Source organism: Python bivittatus, unplaced genomic scaffold, assembly GCF_059951505.1.
Source record: "Python bivittatus isolate LINGU-HERP-01145 unplaced genomic scaffold, Pbiv_v1 ctg000700_np1212, whole genome shotgun sequence".
NCBI lineage: Eukaryota > Metazoa > Chordata > Lepidosauria > Squamata > Pythonidae > Python > Python bivittatus.
Window position 1 is genome coordinate 3,258,347 of NW_028277098.1, and position 20,845 is coordinate 3,279,191.

At 40.7% G+C, this 20,845-nt stretch overlaps 1 protein-coding gene across 2 annotated transcripts; it reads right to left on the minus strand.

The window, feature by feature from the left end:
* Nucleotides 1-160: 160 nt before the first annotated feature.
* Nucleotides 161-16,777, minus strand: CCDC190 (coiled-coil domain containing 190). Of its 2 annotated transcripts, XM_088153653.1 has the most exons (4): nt 16,574-16,777; nt 11,926-12,130; nt 3,646-3,763; nt 162-2,570 (listed from the first exon to the last, which is right to left on the minus strand). In XM_088153653.1, the coding sequence occupies exons 2-4, from the start codon at nt 12,098-12,100 to the stop codon at nt 1,973-1,975; spliced, it is 891 nt and encodes a 296-aa protein (XP_088009779.1). In that variant the 5' UTR covers nt 12,101-12,130; nt 16,574-16,777; the 3' UTR covers nt 162-1,972. The 2 variants fall into 2 exon arrangements, with proteins under 2 accessions (XP_088009780.1, XP_088009779.1); XM_088153654.1 differs by lacking the exon at nt 11,926-12,130 and having other exon boundaries at nt 161-2,570.
* Between the last annotated feature and the right edge of the window lie 4,068 nt (nt 16,778-20,845).

A 20,845-nucleotide genomic window follows, 5' to 3' on the forward strand; every position in this document is an offset into this window, starting at 1 on the left:
TGTACGAGTATCGGATTATCAAACCCTGCTTTAAGGACCCCCCCCCCTCCAAAAGAAACCCTACCTTCCATGGAGAAGAATAATCTTGCAAGGGTTTGCAAAGGCCAAGTGTTATTGAAAAAAAGATCTCTTGTTGTTTAGATTACTGAAATATGGAAGCACAAAAAGATCCTGGGAGCCTGAAGGGTCTGTTGTGTGTATAGAGTTTGCAAATCAAATGTGGCATTGGGAGTATCCCCAAGTGGGTCCCCTACCCAATCTTTGACCAGGTCCAGGCTTTCTTAGCTTCAGAAAGGAGAATGTATCACATGTACTCAAACCAATCATGTAGGTATGTTCACTAAAGAAAGTATAGCATACTGAATGAATCACTTAATTAGAACCATCCATTTCTCAGAGCATTCTTTAATAATAAATGCTAAATATATTTCCTAGACCATTAACATTTGAAAGCCCACACATATTAACAAGAGTTTCCAAATGCTGATGAAAAAAGATAATAGTTGTGTTACATGAAATTGAAGTGACAATTTGTAACAGAATTTAACTGAAGTGTTGTATCCTAGTTTGTTTATCTACCATTTTATCATTCCCAGTGTGAATTTGCACTGAATGAACTGATTCTCCTAACCAAACATTGCTAATGAAGGGGAATGGAAGTCTTATTGTCTTGGAGATAAGGTCATGCTGGCTGGGGTTATCAAAATCACAGTATCAGCTTGGGGGGGGAGGCTGTAAGTTTTTTCTTCTTAAAGGCTGTATGTGAATCCAAATACACATATGTAGCTAGACTTCACAGCCTGAAAAAAAATTTAGAAACTGTAACAAAAATGCTAACTCAGGTTGGAGAAGGTGTGGATTGATTAATGTCATGGTACTGATACCAAATTGTTATATCCAGCATCCACAGGACCCTGTGTTTCCAGTCAGATTGTAAGCAGAGCTAAGGACCTTCCCCTGCTGCTGCTATCTACCCTCCTGGATGGTCCTGCCATGTCACTCCTGCTATTTCAGACATGTAGGAAGCTAGTAAGGTCTGTGGACTTCCCTACTTTTTTTCCCCCTTCACTTCCTAGAAGCTGGATTTTAGTCTGATAAATTGCTCTGGATGAAGCTGGCACATGTTTTTCTGGCAATTTGGTTGGACCTAATAAAGGTATTGCATAACTGTAGCTGGAAGTAGGCAATGCCAAACCACTTCTGAAAACTTGCCAAGATAATTGCAGGGACTCATCCCGGCAGTCACCAGGAGTCAAAACCGACTTGAAGACACACTCAGCACACACGCACACAATAGCTATTCTCTTTTTCCCCCATAAAAAACTAAAAGGCAAACTTGGGGACGGGTTTGGCATACAGAAAGATAAAATACGGAAGCGGATGTCAAAAGATGTTAACCAAAGGCAATATGCTGAAAGATCTGGTTTTAAAAAACATATTGCTGTTTCGATTTACTTTGAATTTTTAGTGGAGCTCCAACATCCACCAACTGGAACCTAATATACAAAATGTGCTTAGAATTACCAGTTTCTTCTGAGCTCAAGAATTTGAATACCAGAACTAAAGCCCATTCCTCGTTCATATCCCTTCCCCAAACTTCCTTCATGTCATCAACATGGTTTAGAATGAGAGTGATTTGATTGCTACTCCTGACAAAAGTCGTTAGGTAGAATTTTTTATGTACATATTCATTGACCTTAATTTATATATTCCCAAAGAAGCAGATCTTTATATGCCCTTGAGCCTTCATCTCCCCTTCATCTTCGCCCCCTTCCCTTCTTACTGTTCTTGTGCATAGCAGTCCACCAGAGGCTTGATAAAAGACCTGTTTTACTGCCTGCTTGAAACCAAGCCACAGCCCAGGCTGCATTTAGCTTGCCTGTTGCAAGTAACTAAACGATCCTGTCTCTGCAGCCTTTTCTGTAGAGGCCTCTTGGTGCTTTGCACTGCTAGATCTGGCCATTCTGCCTGCTTAGGGCTTTGCTTCGGCAGCAACCTTTTCCTGGGAGGAATGCTCCATGGCTGCTTTTTTGTGCCCAAATATATCTTGAAGGCTGAGTTCCTTTTCCCAGGCTGGAAGACTCTTGTGCCGGATATAGCGGGCTTTCCTAACTTCATTGTAAGACTTGAGGAAATCAGGCCTGCTATACATAGTCCTGAGATGTCCATCTGCAGCATAGGCCTCAGGATCCATGATCAGCTTCTCACGATCAAGAGAAGGTCTTCGCTTCCCAGGGAGATTCATGTGCTTGGTGGTGGTAGCAGTATCTTTGGCTTGAGAATCCCTTGGCTCTTCCTTCACTGAGTCTTTTCCTTGCTCTTCCATGATATCAGTGTCCTCCCTGTCCACAGACTTTGCTGAAAGATTTAGCTGCTTAGCCATGGAGTCTTTAAGGCTGGTCATGTCCCGGTCATCAACAACATTTGGGTCTTTGGCCTCCAAGGGTGGCAAGTGCCCTTTTCTCTTTCCTTCATAACTGGAGACATCTCCGCTGAGTCTCCATGGATGGAAGGAAGGCTGCTTTGTCCATGAAAGCTCTCCAGTCTTAGGCAACGTTTTCCTTTGGGATCTAGAAAAGAAAGAGAGGAATACAACTCTTCTTTCATTAGAATTCTTTCCACAAGTAATCAGAAACTGCTGCTGACTGGCTTGTAGCCTCTAATGGAGGCAAGGAGAATCTATATCTCTAATCCATCCTACTGAGGATCATTATCTTGCCTGGTAGTATCTCTCTTCAGGAGAGAAAAGAAGAAAATTCATAGGAATCAAATGCTTTTCTCATCTGCAAGTCTTTAAAATAGTTCCTGCTAATATAATTGGAGACTGAATTAATGTGGTCCACTAGTTCTTACCTCCATCTTCCTTCTTCCTAATCCATAAATCTCATACCTACTATGGTTATCTGTGGTTGATATCCAGAACTATAACCAAGTGGGGGCAGAAATACAAACATACATCTATGTGGTCTGCTTTGGCCATTCCAGGCTTCTTGCTTAGCTTTTAAACTTTACTTATAATATATATCAGTATAATAGAAGCTGAGATTTTCCCATTGCTGATCAAGAAAAAAACACTGAGGCACTATTCTATGCAGCTGCTAAATAAGGACATCTGCTGTTCTTATCTCTCCATGCAAATGGGACAGATACTTACTGTTTAAACATATGTCATTAACATTAAATGCTTAATTAAAAATCCAGTAAACTATTTCCAAACTCTTTTTCTTATTGTTGCACAATTGGGTTACCTCATTCATGATTTTCGTAAGAGGCTTTTCTCTCTGTAGCCTCCCCCTCCACCATATTTTCTGATGGATTCTTCCATCTTTTCTCTTCACTTCATGGAGAAACTCCACTAAGGAGGAAAAGACCAAAGAGCCACATAATCGCTGTTGATTGGGAATGCCAGAAGCTCACTGAATTCAATAGAGCTTGGTCCTAGTAAGTGTGTAATCTGCACCATTTGCATCTTAGCTTCTTACTGTTACACTGACAGCATGCCATCCCTGAGGGACCTCATGCTTTGCCCTTCAGTTCCGAGCTATAAGCCCCATTGTAGCCAACTAATAAGAAGGTTGAACTTGCAAATGTAGACAATCAAGACTCTGACACAACTGAAGAACCCCAAATGAGGGAAGCATTTACCGCAGTCCTGTATAATGGAAGCCGCCAGAATTCTGCACCACCGGAGGAGGTGATAGAGGAAAAGTTGCTTTATGATTAATGCGTCCAGTGCCCAGTGAGAATTTCTGCTTGGAGCAGCCTAAGGAGGGGGAAAAGATAATAACTGCTATCAATATGCTGCTGAATTTCACCTCTAAAGGCAAACTAGAGCCAAACTAGACAATAATCAGGGAATGCATGAACTGTCTGAGAATTTTTTATTTATTTACATTTCAAATTTAGTCACCGCAAATCTCACTCAAGAGCAATTCTGGGTGGTTTACAGTAAAAGAAGAATAAATATTAATTAAAATACAATAAAAAAACCATGTTCATATATAAATGTCTTCCAAGATACTGCTGGTAAATAAAGGTTATGGGAGCATCTTCAAGGTGCCAGCCATCCCCAGGGTTTGTTGGTTGAATGACAGTGTTGTTTTGTTATTTTGTTGTTGTTGTTTTCTGTTACTTCCAGTGAAAGGCAGTTTGCGCACAGAAAAAGGGCCTGCTTAAATCTGTCCATGTTCATGTTTACCATCCAACATTCTTTTATCCTCCCAAAGGAGAATTTCTTTCTCCCTTCTCCTCAGCTTGGGACAGTGCTTCATGCATTTGTTGAAGTGAATTTGGGCCCATGAAACCACACAATATAATGGCTCTTAAAGTGCAACAAGACTTTTTGTTTTTCTGGACAAGATTGTTATTTTAAACTGATATATTCCTTGAACTGTGTGATGAGCAGAAAGTTAGCACAATCCTCAGAGGAGAAGTTTGAGCTAAGAGAGAGCAGATATGAAGTGAGTTGGTGAACAGGGCTATGGAGTGGGCTAGATATCTGGAAGACACCCCCCCCCTTTCTCTTTGTCTCTGAGATCTAAGGATGTGGCAAAAGGAGACAAGGAGCCTAAGAAGTGATAAAGGGGTGTTCTGACAGCACACGCTGACCTTTCTGTATCTCAGTGAAAACTTGGTCATAAGCTAATACTAATTAACCACAATGTGCCTACAAACATATTCACTTTAAACCTAGACCAGCCCAAATGGCACACTGGCTGGAAAGTACTGGGATTTTAACTCTCCAGAGGTCTAACAATGCAAATGATCCTCCCTGTTTATTAAGATAATCCAAGGGGATTTGCTCAGTTGCTGCAGGTTGTAGCAGCAACTTGAGGTTGTAACTTTTCTTTAGGTGCCCCACAAATGCACCCCCCACAAATGCACCCCCTGTCGAGGGAATTGACTTCTTGGTCAGATTTGTATTAACTTTATTACAGTCAATTAGACCAGTACAATATTAAAAGGAAGGGAAAGACATGAAATATGTCCAATCCAAATAAGGGATTATATATCCAGAAGTATGCTAGTCAAGGTACTTGTCGGTTATAATTAAAAAATCATTTACAATAATTTATGCACCATGGCTTCAATCGTCCTAAAATTACACATTATAAACCATTAAAATTAAGAGTTAATATTGGTTTTTGAATACATAAATATAGAAACACAGAATGCTTATATCAATTGTTCACAATAATATGTCGGCTCTTAAGAGCTGCTGCACAAAATCTTGCCACCTGCACTGTAACATTACTCCACTCATCTTTGAGGAGAATTTGAAGATATTCGGCGTCCGGTCGGCCAGGATATCTGCTAATCGTTGGAGAAATCAATTTTGTTCGTAATTCTCTATAAAATGGACACTGCAAGAGGACATGCCCAGTGGTTTCCACTTCCCCAGAACCACATGGACACAGCCTTTTAACCAACGGGACTCCCTTATATTTACCGTCCAGCACAGCTGAAGGGAGTACATGACATTGGGCAAGTGAAAAGGCCCTCCGGTAGTTCACTACCTCTAGCTGCCTGAGATATCTGGCGGCAGCTACAGTATATCTAGTGGATTCTGGGGCCATAAACGATGGAACTTTTTCTAGATCAGCTTGCCTCTCCATGTCTTCCACCCTTTGTCTCAGGTTCAGTTTTGCCTTGTCAAAGCCCAGCTGAAGTAACGAAGGCGGGGTGACACCTAGCCTTGCATGATTACACTCGACAGCCTTGGTCCATGAAGAAACAAATTTATCTTGGAGAATTAATGGAGCAAGGCCTTGAGGGAAAAGGTTAAGTTTTAGCCATAGATTTAAGGATGACAGACAGATTCTTGATTCAACCTTTAAAAGGCCAGTCTCCAGGCGCAAGCAGGCATTTGACACACAGCGAAGCAATTGTAGGATTGCTCTTAAAAATTTGGACTGAACTCTCTCCAGGGGTAAGAAGGAGGAGGATGAGGGTCCAAGGTGTGTCCCATACAACATCTGGGCAAGCGATTTCGCCTGGAAAAGTTTAATTGCGGCTGGGGCATAATGTCCTCCTTTTAAACGTAAGAGTTTGAGGATAGCGTTAGCTGACCTCTGTCCAACTGCGGCTGCATATTCACAATGTGCAGTCCTTGAGCCAGTGGCATGTATGACCACACCCAGATATTTAAAAGTAGTCACCTGTTCTATACTGTGTCCATTGAGGTACCAGGATTGTGTTCTTGGTCTTTTGGCAAAGGCCATAACCTTGGTTTTCTGGAAATTAATTTCCAGTTTATCTTTATTACAGTACTGGAACAAGACTCGCAGGGCTCTTTTTAGGCCCACTGGTGTCCTGGAGAGAATTACAGCATCATCAGTGTAAAGCAATAGGGCAATACTGCGATTCCCTATTTTAGGGGGATGATGGTTAGGATTATTTATCCATTTAGTCATATCATTGATGTAGAAATTAAAGAGCAAGGGAGCCAAAATGCACCCCTGTTTAACCCCCTTTTTAACTTGTATCGATTCTGTGAGAGCCCCTCGCATGTTACACCTGACCTTGAGGGTCGTGTTAGAATGTAAGACACGTAATAAATAGAGAAGCCTGCGATCAATAGAGGCGGCTTCTAGCTTCTCCCATAGCTTGAATCTGGTGACAGAATCAAAGGCTGCCTTTAGGTCTATAAAGACAGCATATAGTGAAGCCACTCTGTGGGACATATATTTTTCAATCAAGTACTGGAGAACCAAGCATTGATCAATTGTGCCTCTCCCCTCTCTAAAGCCTGCTTGTTCTTCAGCAATCAGATTGTTGGAGTTCAACCAGTCCCTAAGTTTGTCTTGCAGGTGTTTGGCATAAAGTTTGCTAATTATGTTTAGCAAACTTATTGGTCTATAATTTGCAGGGTCGTCTCTATTTCCCTTCTTAAAAATTGGGGCCACAATCGCTAAGCCCCAGTCCGCTGGGATATTTCCTGTGGAGTCAATATAGGTAAATAGTGATGCCAGGACTGGGGTCCATCACTCCCTATTATTCTTCAGTAGTTCTGCCGGGATGAAGTCAGCACCAGGGGCCTTCCCTGTCTTAAGTTGATCAATAAGAGATTTAATTTCAGACATTGAGACTGGCTGCCATTTGGGTACATCCTTCAAGTTGTACATTTTTTCCTCACTGGGGGCGTCTTCATACAGACTCCGAAAGTGAGACTCCCAAACAACAGGTGATATATGAAAATCTGTTGGAGTATATGTTTTAGTAGTTTGGGAAGCTATTACATGCCAAAATAAGGAAGAGTTCTTACTCTTTACTGCCTCTGTAAGCCTTTCCCAGGTGGACCTAATGTCTTGCCTCTTCTTGTCTGCCACTAGTCGCTTGTATTGTTTTTTGAGAGTAAGAAGATGTTTAAGTGCCATTAAATTCCTGACTCCAGTCTCAGTTTTGTATATTTTATATGCTGAGGTAAGGGCTTTCTTTGCTTCCACACAATCCTTATCAAACCATGGCTTCGATACAAGGACAGGCCTCTTAACTGAGAGGTCAGGATCTTGTGCCAAGAACTGCTGTAACCTTTGCACTAAGTTGTTATATAATTCTAGTGGGTTTCAAGAAGGGTTGGCTATTATGAGGCCCAATCGTAATGTTTGAATATTTCCCTCTGCTAAAGCTCTCCTTATCTTCTGATCAAGGGATTGGGACCAAACGACTCGACGTCTTGTTAAGCCAGCAGAAGAAATTGCAGGCCTGAGATAAGCCCCAGAAGGCGTTTGCCAGAAAGAGGTTTTCAGTTGTATAGAGAGGTCACTTTCCAATGATGGTACAACTTCAAAGTGTTCTATGTCTTATATTAGGTCCAGAGATGTTAGAATATAATCAATGGTGCTAGTTCTGGCTCGTGCCATAAATGTCACTTCTCCAGGATAATCTCCTACATGCGAGCCATTTGTTATAAAGAAGTTGAGCCTATTCGCCATCTTTGCGAGGCAAAGGCCAGCGTAATTTATTCCTTTATCTTTAGAGAGTCGATTTCGGGGGATGTTAATCGAATCGATGTTAATCCTCCACTGGGGGGTGTTGCTGATATTTAGCATACAATGCATAATCATCCGTCCCCAATCTGGCGTTGAAATCTCCATCTACTAAGACTCTGGCATTTGCATGTTCCATGAGGAGATTACTAACATAGTGTTCCAGTTCCATCCATAACGCAGTTACTTCAGATTTTCTTTGCGTTGGCAGGAGATAGACATTGATTATTAAAAGTGAGTCTAGCTCCACATTAAGCAGAATGGCCATAGCCAAGTGCTTTAGAGGGGAAATAGATACTGGCTCTACTCTCAAGGAGGTTGATATCAGTATACCCAGCCCACCTTTCAGTCTCCCTGGTCCTTTACCTGACCTTGCCTTTAATTTAAATGAGTAGTAGCCATTAAGCAAAAGGTTATTATCACTCCATGTCCCTTGCACCAGTATTATGTCCTTGCCTATCACAGATCAAAGTAATTTAAGCCTCTAAATCGGTGCCATCCAGCTACATTCCACGATAAGATGTTTAAGGTATTTATCTTGCACTGGTCTGCATAATGTCAATTTACATTCTCAGTGGTGGGCATCGTTGTGGAATAATTATTACAGGCAGGGGGAGCACAAGTTAGTTTTGTGACTCTTTGTAGCTCTTTTCCTTGTTGGAAGCTATCAGATAATAAGTTGGTTGTTGCAATTTCCTCACTGTCATCCTGTATATTTAAACAATTCGTCATTATAGAGATGTTGATGTTTTGCTGAGGAGATGTATTGTCACGGGTCTGGGAGCCTGGTGGGGCCAGGTTTGTTAGTGACTTTGCTGTGGAAAATGTTGCTGTCAGTGTCTCTCTTAAGTCATCCAATCTTTGTATAACATCTACTTGCTCCGAGTTTGGAAGCTCTCCAAATAGATCTATCAGCATTCCTTCGGGCATTTCCTCCACAGACTCCCTGTCAATATCACGCACAGTCTGTTGATTAATACTCTGCTTACTCAGAGCTGTTGCTGTTACACCTGCTTCGCATTTAGCCGTAAATGAATTACGACAATCGGTTTTTAAAGCAGTGGTGTTCTCTGTGGGAGGCCGATCCAAAAGTGGGCTCACTTTCTCTGAGGAGAAGACACGTATTGGAAATTTCTCAAAGATACTCAGAAAAGACTTCATTCTGAAAAGCATGGTAGGGACTATGGACTCCTTAAAGGTTAAAACAACTCGAGAGCAATTTCTTCTGGATGGTAGCCATTTGGCATGCATTAGGTCCAACAGGGAGGATTCACAACATAACAGCTGACTCAAGGATATCATCACAGCTCTTCTATTGTCCCATCTCCCTCTATTCACTCTGTTGTCATAAATCTGCAAGGAGATCTGGTTGGTTTGTAGGGAGTAATTAAGGTTCTCCCCGCTCAGACCTTTCCCCCGTTGAGGGCGTCCTTCCTTACGTATAATCACATTGGGAGTGGGGCCATCTTTAGCTTCTGTATTATTCCCTAGAGGGCCATCCGTGAGGGCAGTAGTAGATATCCTCCTGTTTTCTTCAATTCTATTTGAGTTGCTTTTAATAAACTCTGCAAGGGACTCCGTCAGCGAATTAATTTTGTCCTTAACTGTTGTTAAAAGTTCAAAGATTGAGATAACTGTATGTGCTATAAGCAAGCATTGTCTAGATATAAAGTCTGTTACATTCTCCCTCTTTAAGTCTGCAACATCCTCCTCCTGCATGCTCACAGCCGCTGCCGCCCCGGCCGCCACAAACTGGGGTGGGGAGGCATCCCCCACACAGGGGGAGGAAATCTCCGAGAGCTGCCGACTTCCCAGCTCAGCCCGTAAGTCCCATTCCAATGAACTCTGTGTGTTGACTCCATCTGAGAGAGAGGTTAGAGTCGAGTTACTTACTTGATCAGCTTCCCTGTTAGATGTATATTCATCCAGTTTCTGTTGCTTCAATGGTTTCGGAAGGCTCTGCGCTGTAGAGTGCGCAGATTGCCGCTTTTTCCTTTTTCCCATTCTCAGTCTTCTCAAACCGGAGTTTTCACTTAGATTAGGAAAGCGGTAGAAATGCAGAACGCCGCAGAGCAACCTCCACGCTCCCTGCAGCAGCCCATCCCTCCAGCAGGTGTTCTCGCTCTTCAACCCCTGGTCAGATTTTTAAAAGCCCTAAAAGACTCATGTTTAAGCAGGCTTTTAATTGTTGATCCTTCTACTTTTGATCTTAGCATCATTGGATTTATGTTCTTATTGCCAATCATGCAGTAATGAGTGGTATGACAAGTCAAAGAAGTAAAATAATCACTGTACTGGATCAGACCAAAGCCCTATCTTATCTACAATTGTGGCCCTGCGGTGACCCAAGTAGATGCCCATAGGAAGGTCCACAAGCAAAACATAGCCACCAGTTATCAGTTGAAAAAACATAATAACAGAGGAAATACATAATCACATGTGTGGGCCCGACAGGCTGTTTGTGTACTGGGAGCTGTTCGTGTTTGTGTATTAGGGATTTCCTGTGTCACTCTGGCTTGTTCTGGTTTTATTTGATATGTGACTAGTTAAAAGTTGAACTATAGTACCCTTTGCCTCATTATAATAGTAAAAAACCACCCCTGGGAGTAAACATGAGATGCTAATGAGCCCCCCTCATGGCTCATTATGGGGTATGTAGTTGTAATACGCACGTGCATGATGTAATACACCCATGGATTTGTTTTAGCCAATAAGAATTGTGATGAATGTTACCTGCTTAGAGAAATGTATAAAAACCTTTGGACAACGCCCCTTTGTGCATATCTCTTTGCTTCTGTACAGAAATAAAGTGTGAAATCCTTCCCTCTACCCTGTGTGTAATTTGGCTCTCTCTCACACCAGATAAAAACGTGCCCCAATCAGTTGGTCTCCCTGTGGCCAACACAAGGACCACTTGTCTAATCCTCTTTTAAATCACCTTTCAAACTCACCCTACACTGTGCTTTTACATCTTCCAGTTCCCCATTCCATGTTAATTATGCACAGGGGTAAATCTCACTTTATATTTGCTTATGCTGACCTACATTTGACATTTTTTATACATATTTGCCCCAGTTGGAAATAATATTTCTGTAACTTATCACAATCTTTTTAATTCTATCTTTTATGGACTTGGAATCATTTACTGTGGACCTTACCAGGTGCTTTCAGATCATTCATATTAACAAGATAAAACCAGTGGTCTTATCACAGATTGTTGAGAAGCTGTTTACATTTCTCCATTAGAAGAACTGTTTATTTATTCTGGCTCTCTAATATTTGCTTTTTCACTAATTGCTCTTCCATAATAGGACCTCTTCTTTTATCCTACGATATGAACTAAGTTTGCAGAGATATTCTTATAAAGGCCTTTGACAAAAGACCTTAGAAAACTTAAAATGCAAAATTTCATTTCTGCTATACTTTTAATATGTTACTTTGAAGGAAAACATCCTCTAGTAATTGTGTGTGTGTATGTGTGTACCTTCAAGTCAATTTTTGACTCCTGGAGACTGCCTGGACTAGTCCCTGCAGTTTCCTTGGCAAGGTTTTTCAGAAGTGGTTTGCCATTGCCTCCTTCCTAAGGCTGAGGGAGAGGGACTCCTGCAAAGTCACCCAGCTGATTTCATGTCCAAGGCAGAGCTAGAACTAACAGCTTCCTGGTTTCCAGCCTGGTGCCTTAACCACTGCACCAAACTGGTGTATATAATTAGAAAGCCCTAGCTTGTACTTGATTAGGGCCATTAAATTGGTATATATGGAATTTTCTTCCCAGGCTTGAATTACAATATTTCTAATCATGGAGTTTTCTTAAGACAGCCTTGGCAACCTTTCTCAAATCCTGTAAATCAACTTTACTGTGTCCTCTCTAAACAATTGGAAGGGGGAGATTTCAAGTCAAAGTGTTGGGTGAAAAGAGAGGCAAAGGCACACCCACTTTTCTGTAACCTTAGGAGTTCCTGCTGGAGTCGCCGCTGTTCCTTGGTCATGGAATTCAAATAGTAGAGCCGGGCTTCTTCTAAGCTGCGCAGTCCCTGGGTGAGCCGGGCCTCTGCCCTCTTGACATCCCGTCTCTTTGCCTCCCAGCGCCTTGAAGCCCCTCCCTCTGCCATGCTTATATTTGGCTACACTGGATGGCTATCCTAGAAAGGAAGAAGAAACACTTGGCAAGGTCCATCCTGGGGACTTCACTTCCAAGTCCCTCTTTATCTTGGGATAATGCTATCCTGATCCAGAAAAAAAAAACGATTTAACCCTCTTGCTAAACATTTTATTTACCTGTGACACAAGAACATTTCTGGGTATCAACTTGTGAATCTTTCAAAAGTATGACTCAGTGTCAGTGCCATCAGTGCTCTGGCATTGCTAATTGGCTAGTTTTCTACAGGAAAGTAATCGCCAGACTCCACCTTCCCTTTTGACAGATGCTTGTAGTTCTGTCTGCATGAATGGAAAGGCTTCTTCTATTGAGCATCCAGATTCAGACTGTGAAGAGAAAGGGGGTGGGAAGAATAATCCCATCTTTCTTCTTCCTTCCTTCAAGAACAGTGTTTTTCAAACTGTGGTCCAAGGACCCATGGGGGTCCCCCAAGACCCTCTCAGGGGTCCACAAAATCAAAATGATTTGCCAGCCTATCTTGAAAAATAATACAATATTAAAATCCCATCAAACAATCGTGAGAAGTGGTAGTGGCAGCAAATGCATTAAATTTAATTTTTACTATGGTAAATATTGATAAATATAGCCCATACAAACAAAAGCTCTTTTGGGGTCCTCCATAATTTTCAAAAGTGGAAAAGGGTCCTGAGAGAAAAAAGTTTAAGAAACACTGCTCTAGAAGATACCTAGCTCTCCAAATTTCAGAGGGCATGGGATGCAAAAACTGCTGCTTCATACTTTCCTCCAGCATAAGCAAAATTTGAGTCTGAGAGATATAGGCTTAAAAAAAAACAACTATCAAGATTTTAAATGAAGTAATTTTAGAATCTAGAACTTCATGGTCCAGAATGCACTCACTCTACTGCATCAGCCACACAGAAAGGCTAAGTTTTGTCTAATAAGTCAGCAAGCTCATGACTGAAAAAAGAAAGATAAATGATGCTTGGGAATGGCATCCCATATTTTTCTAGTTTTTTTGTTTACATGCCCATAAGTGTGTGAGTGTATGCTACAGCTTCTAATATCCATACATCAAAACCAACATAAATTTCTGTGCCCTGTTATGATACTATGAACCTCATTTGAGCATAATCCCAGACCAACTCTGTAAACTTACTTCTGAGTCAACAGGTTTAGGATCTGAGCACAAATCTGCTTGTGGTGAAATTGATTTTTAACCAAAGATTTTAAAGGAAGATAAGGAAACAGTCTTGGGATGGTTGAAGTCTGAATACAGGACAGGTTTGTTATGTTCATGAGATTGAGTTGCTATGCAAAGGGCTGTTGCCAACACATAGTTATCATATTATGTTAATTTGGTTGTGTAATCTTCAAAGATAAACATTTGTGTTGACATGCCCTTTTTAAAGCCCAAATGAATGTTGCTGAACCTATTATGCATGTGCTAACTTCCTTAAATTATTTACTTCTATGTTCCTTCTCCAGCTTGTGAGAGTAGTGACATGGAACTTGGAGGGTGCTTTCCAAAGTATGCAGATATGCTAATATTAAGGTTTGCTGTGCAGTTCCTTTCCAGAAGATGTACCATGTTTGTTAACAGAGCAAAACAAGGAAAGGATAAGGTGAAATACAGAGAACTCTAGGAATCTGGAGCAAGTAGGAAAGAGATCAATGGCATGATCACAGTGTTTCAGGAGATTAAACCAGATCAGGAACACATTTGTCTATGTTAGAATTAGAAGGACACAACCTGAGGTTTGGATGGCATGGTACAACAAAGTTAAGGTTAATGTAGACTTTAAAAATCATTACGTTAGGAATGCCATGCTAAGAGTATGAAACAAATACAAATCCAGGCTGTGCCCGAAAATGCATTTATTGGTTTCAGCACAAGAAGCATTTTATAGAAAAGAAACAGCAAGCAAAGAAAAATGGTTAACGGATCAAGATCTGTTGGTACAGGAACATGGGGAACTAAACTTAAAATGAAGTCAAGAGAACAACTGACTGTGGAGGGATTTAGTTTTCAGTGGTTTTCATATGCACAATTAAGAGAGAGATTTAATATAGATAAAAAAAATAATTGGAATTGAAAAACATAAAATGGAATTTGAAATTGAATTGTGTACAAATGATGAACCCATGATTGCTAAATGTACAAACTTTTGCTGAGATTTGAAATGGAAGAAGAACAAGTTAAAGAGTGCATGATAAAATGGGCTAAGAATTTTGGTTGTAATGTACAGATGGACCAATGGGAGAGAAGGTGGTTAAAAAGACTGAAATTCACATTGTGTTGCAATTTAAGAGAGAACTTTTACAAAATGATATACCATTGGTACAGTATATGACACCACAGAAATTGTCCAAGATGTATAAAGGTACTTCTAATCAGTGTTGGAAATGAAGGAAGAAAACATGAAGGGTCACTTTACCATGCATGCTTTTTGCATGCAAAAAAGCAAAAAAAAAAAAATTGGATACACATACATAATAATGATACAAAGAATTTTAAAGACTAATATTCAGATGAAACCAGAACTTTCTTTACTGGGACTTATGGGTAGCCAATTAGAAAAGACCTATGGAAGATTGGTTTTGTACATGGTAACTGCAGCAAGACTATTATATGCACAAAGATGGAAAAATATTGAAATACCCACAATGGAGGAATGGATTGTGAAGATGACAGAATTTGCAGAAATGGCAATATTTACCTGTTTGATCGATAAGTATTTTTATTAAAGACCGGAAAACTTCTTATGGATTTTTTGCTGAAAATGGGAAAAAAATGAATTGGTGATTTATGGATGTGCTAATTCAACAGGGTTGAATTTGGAAAGAAGGGAACTATAATGTAACTTTAAAAGAGGGAGGAGAGATACAGTAATAACCTTTGTTTGTAACTGCTGTAAAGAAATTCAGAAGTTGCTTCTTTATATATCTTTTTTTTTCTATTTGTATTACTTTTCACACTTATCTTTTTTTCTTTTCTTTGATCTTTATAACATTTCACAGTTATCTTTTACTTCTGTAAAATCTTTAATAAAAATTATTAAAAAAAAAAACACATTTGTCTGGAGTAGTTTTTTCCTAGGCATTTGGGGCCTGTTGTGTGGAGTCCCCTTCTGGTTGCTTTTATTATGGTGCTTGGTCATCATTTTATATTCTGTATTTCATATTCATATTTATTTACTCTGTATGCTTTAACATTATGTGGTTCTTCTTTTGTTTATTGTTTGATTTTTGTTGTTGGACACCACCCAGAGTCACACTGTTTAAGTTGGGCAGACTTACAATTTGAGTAAATAAATAAAGAAAATAGTTTCATTGATATTACCTCAGAAGACATGGGCCACAAATAACAGTGATAGTATGGTGGTGTGTAAGCCCTCCTTCGATTAAGCCCCATTAACTTCAAGGATTATGTATATATCTGCCATCTTCCATGCACTTCATGATGGCAGGATGAAGGTCATATTCTCAGTTTACCCAGAGCTCTGGTAATTTCTGCTGGGAAATCCCATCTTCTGGGGTCATATAGAAGAGCATTACCTGCCTAGTAGCTATGCACTGCCAAGAAAGGTTGGTAATGGTTGGGTTTGCCCACCATTATCTTTGATCTCACTGAGAAAACCTTGTCAGAAGCCACGGTTCTCCCTCACCCTTCTTTACCTCTTCTTTCTCTAATTAATGACACTGGTCAGAGTTCCCAAAATATGCATAAAAATGAAAGCACTCTTTCTCTTTTAACCACTCCAATTTTCAGTACTGTATTGAAAAAGGGAATAAAAAATATTAATCCACCATAAATCAATTCTACATGTCTTTGTAGGAAACACGGTGCATCAGCATGGGCAAATGACATTGTTTCTTTAACACCTGCATGCAGAGCTGCCAGATATGGTCTGCAAAACTCCAGACGACCACTAGATGGAAGCAAAGAGTTCAAGTTTCCAACTCTCTTTGCTGTCATCAAGTGATCATCCAGATATGTGCAGCCCAGATGCGATAGCCCTCCCCATGTGAAGCCAAGAGCAGTGCTGGCAAACATAACCTTTTACGTGTTACATGCTTATTTAAATGATTTATATAGCTATCCGTCTCATGGCAATGACTCTGGGTAGTGTACAAAGAAAAAAACCTACAAGAAAAATCAACAATCCAAATAACAAACGTTGGAGATTGCAAAAATCATTCCAAATACTGAAAAGGACAATAATATCGACCAGCAGAGCTCGCTTAATCTCCGGGCATTAAATGCCTGGGGAAACCTTGTAAAGGCAATTTACAGGGCCCGGATCACCTCTGGATATTAAAGATATAGGTGCCCTGGGCTTCTTTGCACCTAGTCACACTAGGTATTTTGATCAGTAAATATCACTGACCAGCAGACACCATTCCAGAGCATCACTGCCTGCCAACGCACATGAGAAGAATACTGATAAACACCAACAGCACTTACAGTTGTAGAATTCTCTTTTGCACAAGACAAACGTGAAGCCGTGTGAGAAAATTATCATCCCAGCATGATCCAAAGGGACAAGAAAGACTGTCATTTGCCTGTCTCCTGTCCCCTTCAGAAGAAGAGCAAATGAAGAGAGTGCCAGCAGCTGGGAAAGCAAGCGCAAAATCTTTTGGCAGCTCCGGCTGCCTGCCGAGCAAGTGAAATCAGCGCATTCTCAGCCTTTTATGAGAATCCCTTTGTAGCTGTTGTTGCTTGTTGCCTGGAAGGCGGAGATTATGGAACTTCAGCTGCTACTTCACTTAGATGAGCAATCCAGTCGAAGAAAGAGCTCTTTAGATAGAACACAGAAAATGTGCCAATTTTACAGTTCTCTCTCTCTCTTTTTAGTAGGATTAAGTCAATTTTGTCAAAAGCTTCTCTCCATGCAATGCAATTGAAATCTATACACTGGCTACAAACCATTATGTTACAACCATTTCTATCATTAGGTTGCCTGCCTGCCTGCTTGCCTGCCTGCCCTCCCTCCCTCCCATTGGAATCATCCTCATTTCTTCCAGGAACTGTCATAAAAGGTTGCCAAATGCTGTTGTAGCGAGAATAGACTTGTGTCTGCTAGTTTCTCAGTAAAGACTTCACAAGCACCAAATAAACTCTCTTATGGTACAATAGCAAAACTTTAGTCTGTTAAAAATAAATACATATAAAAACAAATGGCAAAGAAAGTGGGGGTGTAATCTGTGCATCTATGCATACATTAAAAAATCCTTAGACCCTAAGCCAAGTTTCAGGTTGGGAAATGTGTTGCAGGCTGAGGGCTACCCTTGTGTTTTAACGCCTAGCCAGAGGCATGCTCCAAACATTTATGGGGAAGACCAGGTCAAAAATGATATTTGATTTCATTTCATTGACATGTGAATTAGTTCATAATGATTGCTCTCCAGCGCTGTATTTAACCCACGTCTCCTATTTGTTATGCTACACTTTAGCAATGTGGTAACAGTATTCTGGGGACCTCATCCAAGACTTTCAGGGGGCACCTTTGCACTAGACAATCTTTCTCCACAATCTTTCCGTAATTTCTGCAAACAAAAAGCCCAAGAAGGGGACTTAAAGAGACACTAGACAACTTTATTTTTCACTCTTTGTGGGGTTTACCTAGTACATATAAGCAAGCAAAAGACAAATATGAATAGCTGCACAAAGGGAGCTATTGTGTCAAAATCCTAGCAACAAGAAACCAAGAGATTTGTTGGCTCCCAGGCTGTTTTTCTGTGGTTCCCCCTGAGCATATGACACACCTCTGAGTGCTACTTGAAGAGTGTCCCAAGGCCCCCAGCCATACAACAGGATGAAATATTGTCTTTGGGTGGCATAACTGGTCAAGGAAGAGTGCAAGATATTCTGAATGGCGCAGCGTAATTTTTTTTTTCAGGGTTGGCTGTAGCCAAGGGTGAAATTAGGATGGTTCAGACAGCAACGTATTTAGGATGGAAGACTAAAACACTTCTGATTGAATACTGTTAACATTTTGAGTTCTTTACAAATAGGGAAGAACTCTAGCTCTGTAGTAGAGCACTTCCTTAGCATGCAGACAATCCTAGGTACAGTTCCTGGCAACTCCAAGAAAGGTCAGGAAAGGATTCAGTCTGAAATCCTGAAGAGCTACAGGCAGTTATTTTAGAAAGATTTGACTTTCTACAGCTTGGATTCTCAGCTTCCTAGCTTCCATCTGGGAGTGCTAGTAATAGTGGAAAAGCTGAAAAGAGGTGGTCACGTGGACACACAACATCCTGGGGCCCCGCCATCTGCCTTTTGTGAACTCTGGAACAACCCCAGGCACCTCGCCCCCATTGTACTACTAACATGTAAGGAATGGTTAGACTAACTGCCTATTTTGCTTCTGTACCTCAAGCTTTTGCTGACCTAGTGACTGTGTGGCTAAGGGTCAGTCTAGATGCTCTTAGAGAAACTGCTTTTGCAAGTAGGAATCAAGCATATAAAAGCTATGTTGATTGTAAAGGGACATTTTAACAAGTTTGCAGAGGGGCAAAAGGAAATGAAAAGATGTGGTTAAGCTAAAGGCCAAATGTCTTGCTTCAGAGCTCCCAGACCCATTTCCTGAGCATGCATGAACTTTTGCACCTGCTCTTGCTTCTAACCACACTATGCAACCACATCTTCTTCACAATTGAGCTATGTAGCAATGCCTTATAACCCCTGGAACAAATGAGGACTAGAAACTTAACTATTAGTTTATACTGCTTAAACTAATGTTTTGACAACCCTAGAAGGTGGGCACATGGGTTTGTGTGTGTGTGACCCTCCTCCTAGATGCTTCCTGATGACAAAAAGGTATAAAAGCTGTTGTAAACTGTTCTGGGTGTGGCTGTTCTCTGTCTTTTCTCTGCCAGCCGGACAGAGAGTGGTCCACCCTGCTTTTCTCTTGGCCAACAATAAAAGCTGCACTTTCTTTGGAAAAACCTCGGTCTAGAGTCTCATTTGAACTTATGGATTCTGGGCTAGAAAAACCTTACAAACACTTGGGAACTAACTATTGAATTGCAGAAGCACAATGTTTGATTTTTTTTAAAAATGCAGTAAAATAGGCTTAATACATCTTTTTAACGATCCCCCATTCCCCAAAGACTCATTAAAAAGCAGTCAAAATGGAACCTGGCTCCCAACAATGATATCAATCTGTCATTACCATGCCTTCAGTTGCCAAAAGAGAATTTTTTTAAAAAATGCATTTCCCACTGCAAAGAGGTTGCTAGTTCCTGATCTGAAGTGTCAAGCCCTGTTGAACAGACACCTTACTCTTTGTAGTCATCGCCAGAGTCTGAAGTGCCCACCTAGTTACCAAACATTATGTGTACTTTTATTCTCTTTGGTGCCTGAGGACCTGAATATTTCTTCATTTCTGGTTGCAAATGACTTTTTTCCCCCTTATCCCTAATTTTACTGCTCTGCCAGGCAGAAAGATTGTTCCCATAGAAATGAATGGGGAAATCTGAGATTTTACTGTGTTTCTGCACTTGACAGCGCATTTCCCCAAAACTTCCGGAAAGCAACAACAAGGGCTTTCAGCTCTTTCTAAACTGTGATGAAAAAGATCCTTGTTTGTGTTCTGAAGATTTAAAAGCACACCCCCTTTTCATACAAACTCATAAGCTTTTTCTTCATGAGGTGAAAACAATTAAACAAGGCAATCAGTATTTCCATATACAACCCTTGACTTGGATGAGAAAGAGTAGGAATTCTCTTTTGCTAAATTTGCTAAATAAATAAATTCTCTTTGCTAGTTGTTTTATTTAAGAGGGGACATCTGGTGTCCATTGCTTTGTATTGGCAGAGGTCTCTTCTGCACTCTAAGACAGTTAATACTGGTTTCCTACTGTAAACTAGGAACCTGAAAAAGTGCATCAACACACATACTTCTGGAGTGGCTTTCCAGATTAGGCCCTGACTCCTCCCCAGTTCCAGTTCCAGAGTATGAATTTGCAAGCTGAACAAGCCAGAATAGATTGAATAGAATATATTGAATAGATTAGGCTAGGCTGCTTCTTCTTATGGCAGGACTGGGCAACGCTTGGGTGCCCAAGGGCCACACTCAACATTGTTTGAAGGCATATACTGCATAGGGCAGTGTTGTCCAAACTTGGCCACTTTAAGATGAGTGGACTTCAACTCCCAGAATTCCCCAGCCAGCCATGGCAATGAAGATGTAGTAACCTTAGCCAATGTGGCCTAAATAGATGAAAACTGTGGCCTAAACCTCAAAGTAACTAACAGTTTTCATCTGTTTTCCTGCTATCTAAAATGGCAGGAAGTTTCCAACAGTTTTCAGCAATCTTAATCACAAGAGGCTCTGAAAGGCTAGAAAAAGGGAGACAGGCTGTCTGTGGCCCTGGCACAATAGGATGCCTCCCTGGCAATATGGGAGGCCACATTGACTAAGGTTACTACATCTCCATTGGCACCACAGAAGCAAGAGACATATTGACACCTCCGTGTGCATATTTTCAAATGGTTCTCCATGATCTTAGGAACTAGAATTTCTCTAAATAGCAAGAAAGTTGACACTTCTGTCCTGGCAATGCTCTGTTTTCAGTATTATCTTTAAATAAGACAAGCCGGATAAAAACAAATGCACCTGCTCGAAAGCCAATTCCAGGAGGAGCAATGGAAGACTATTACTGCCAATGCAGAAAATGAAAGACTTCTAACTTTTTTCTCGCTCTATAGGGCAACCCTGAGACCATGACAGGA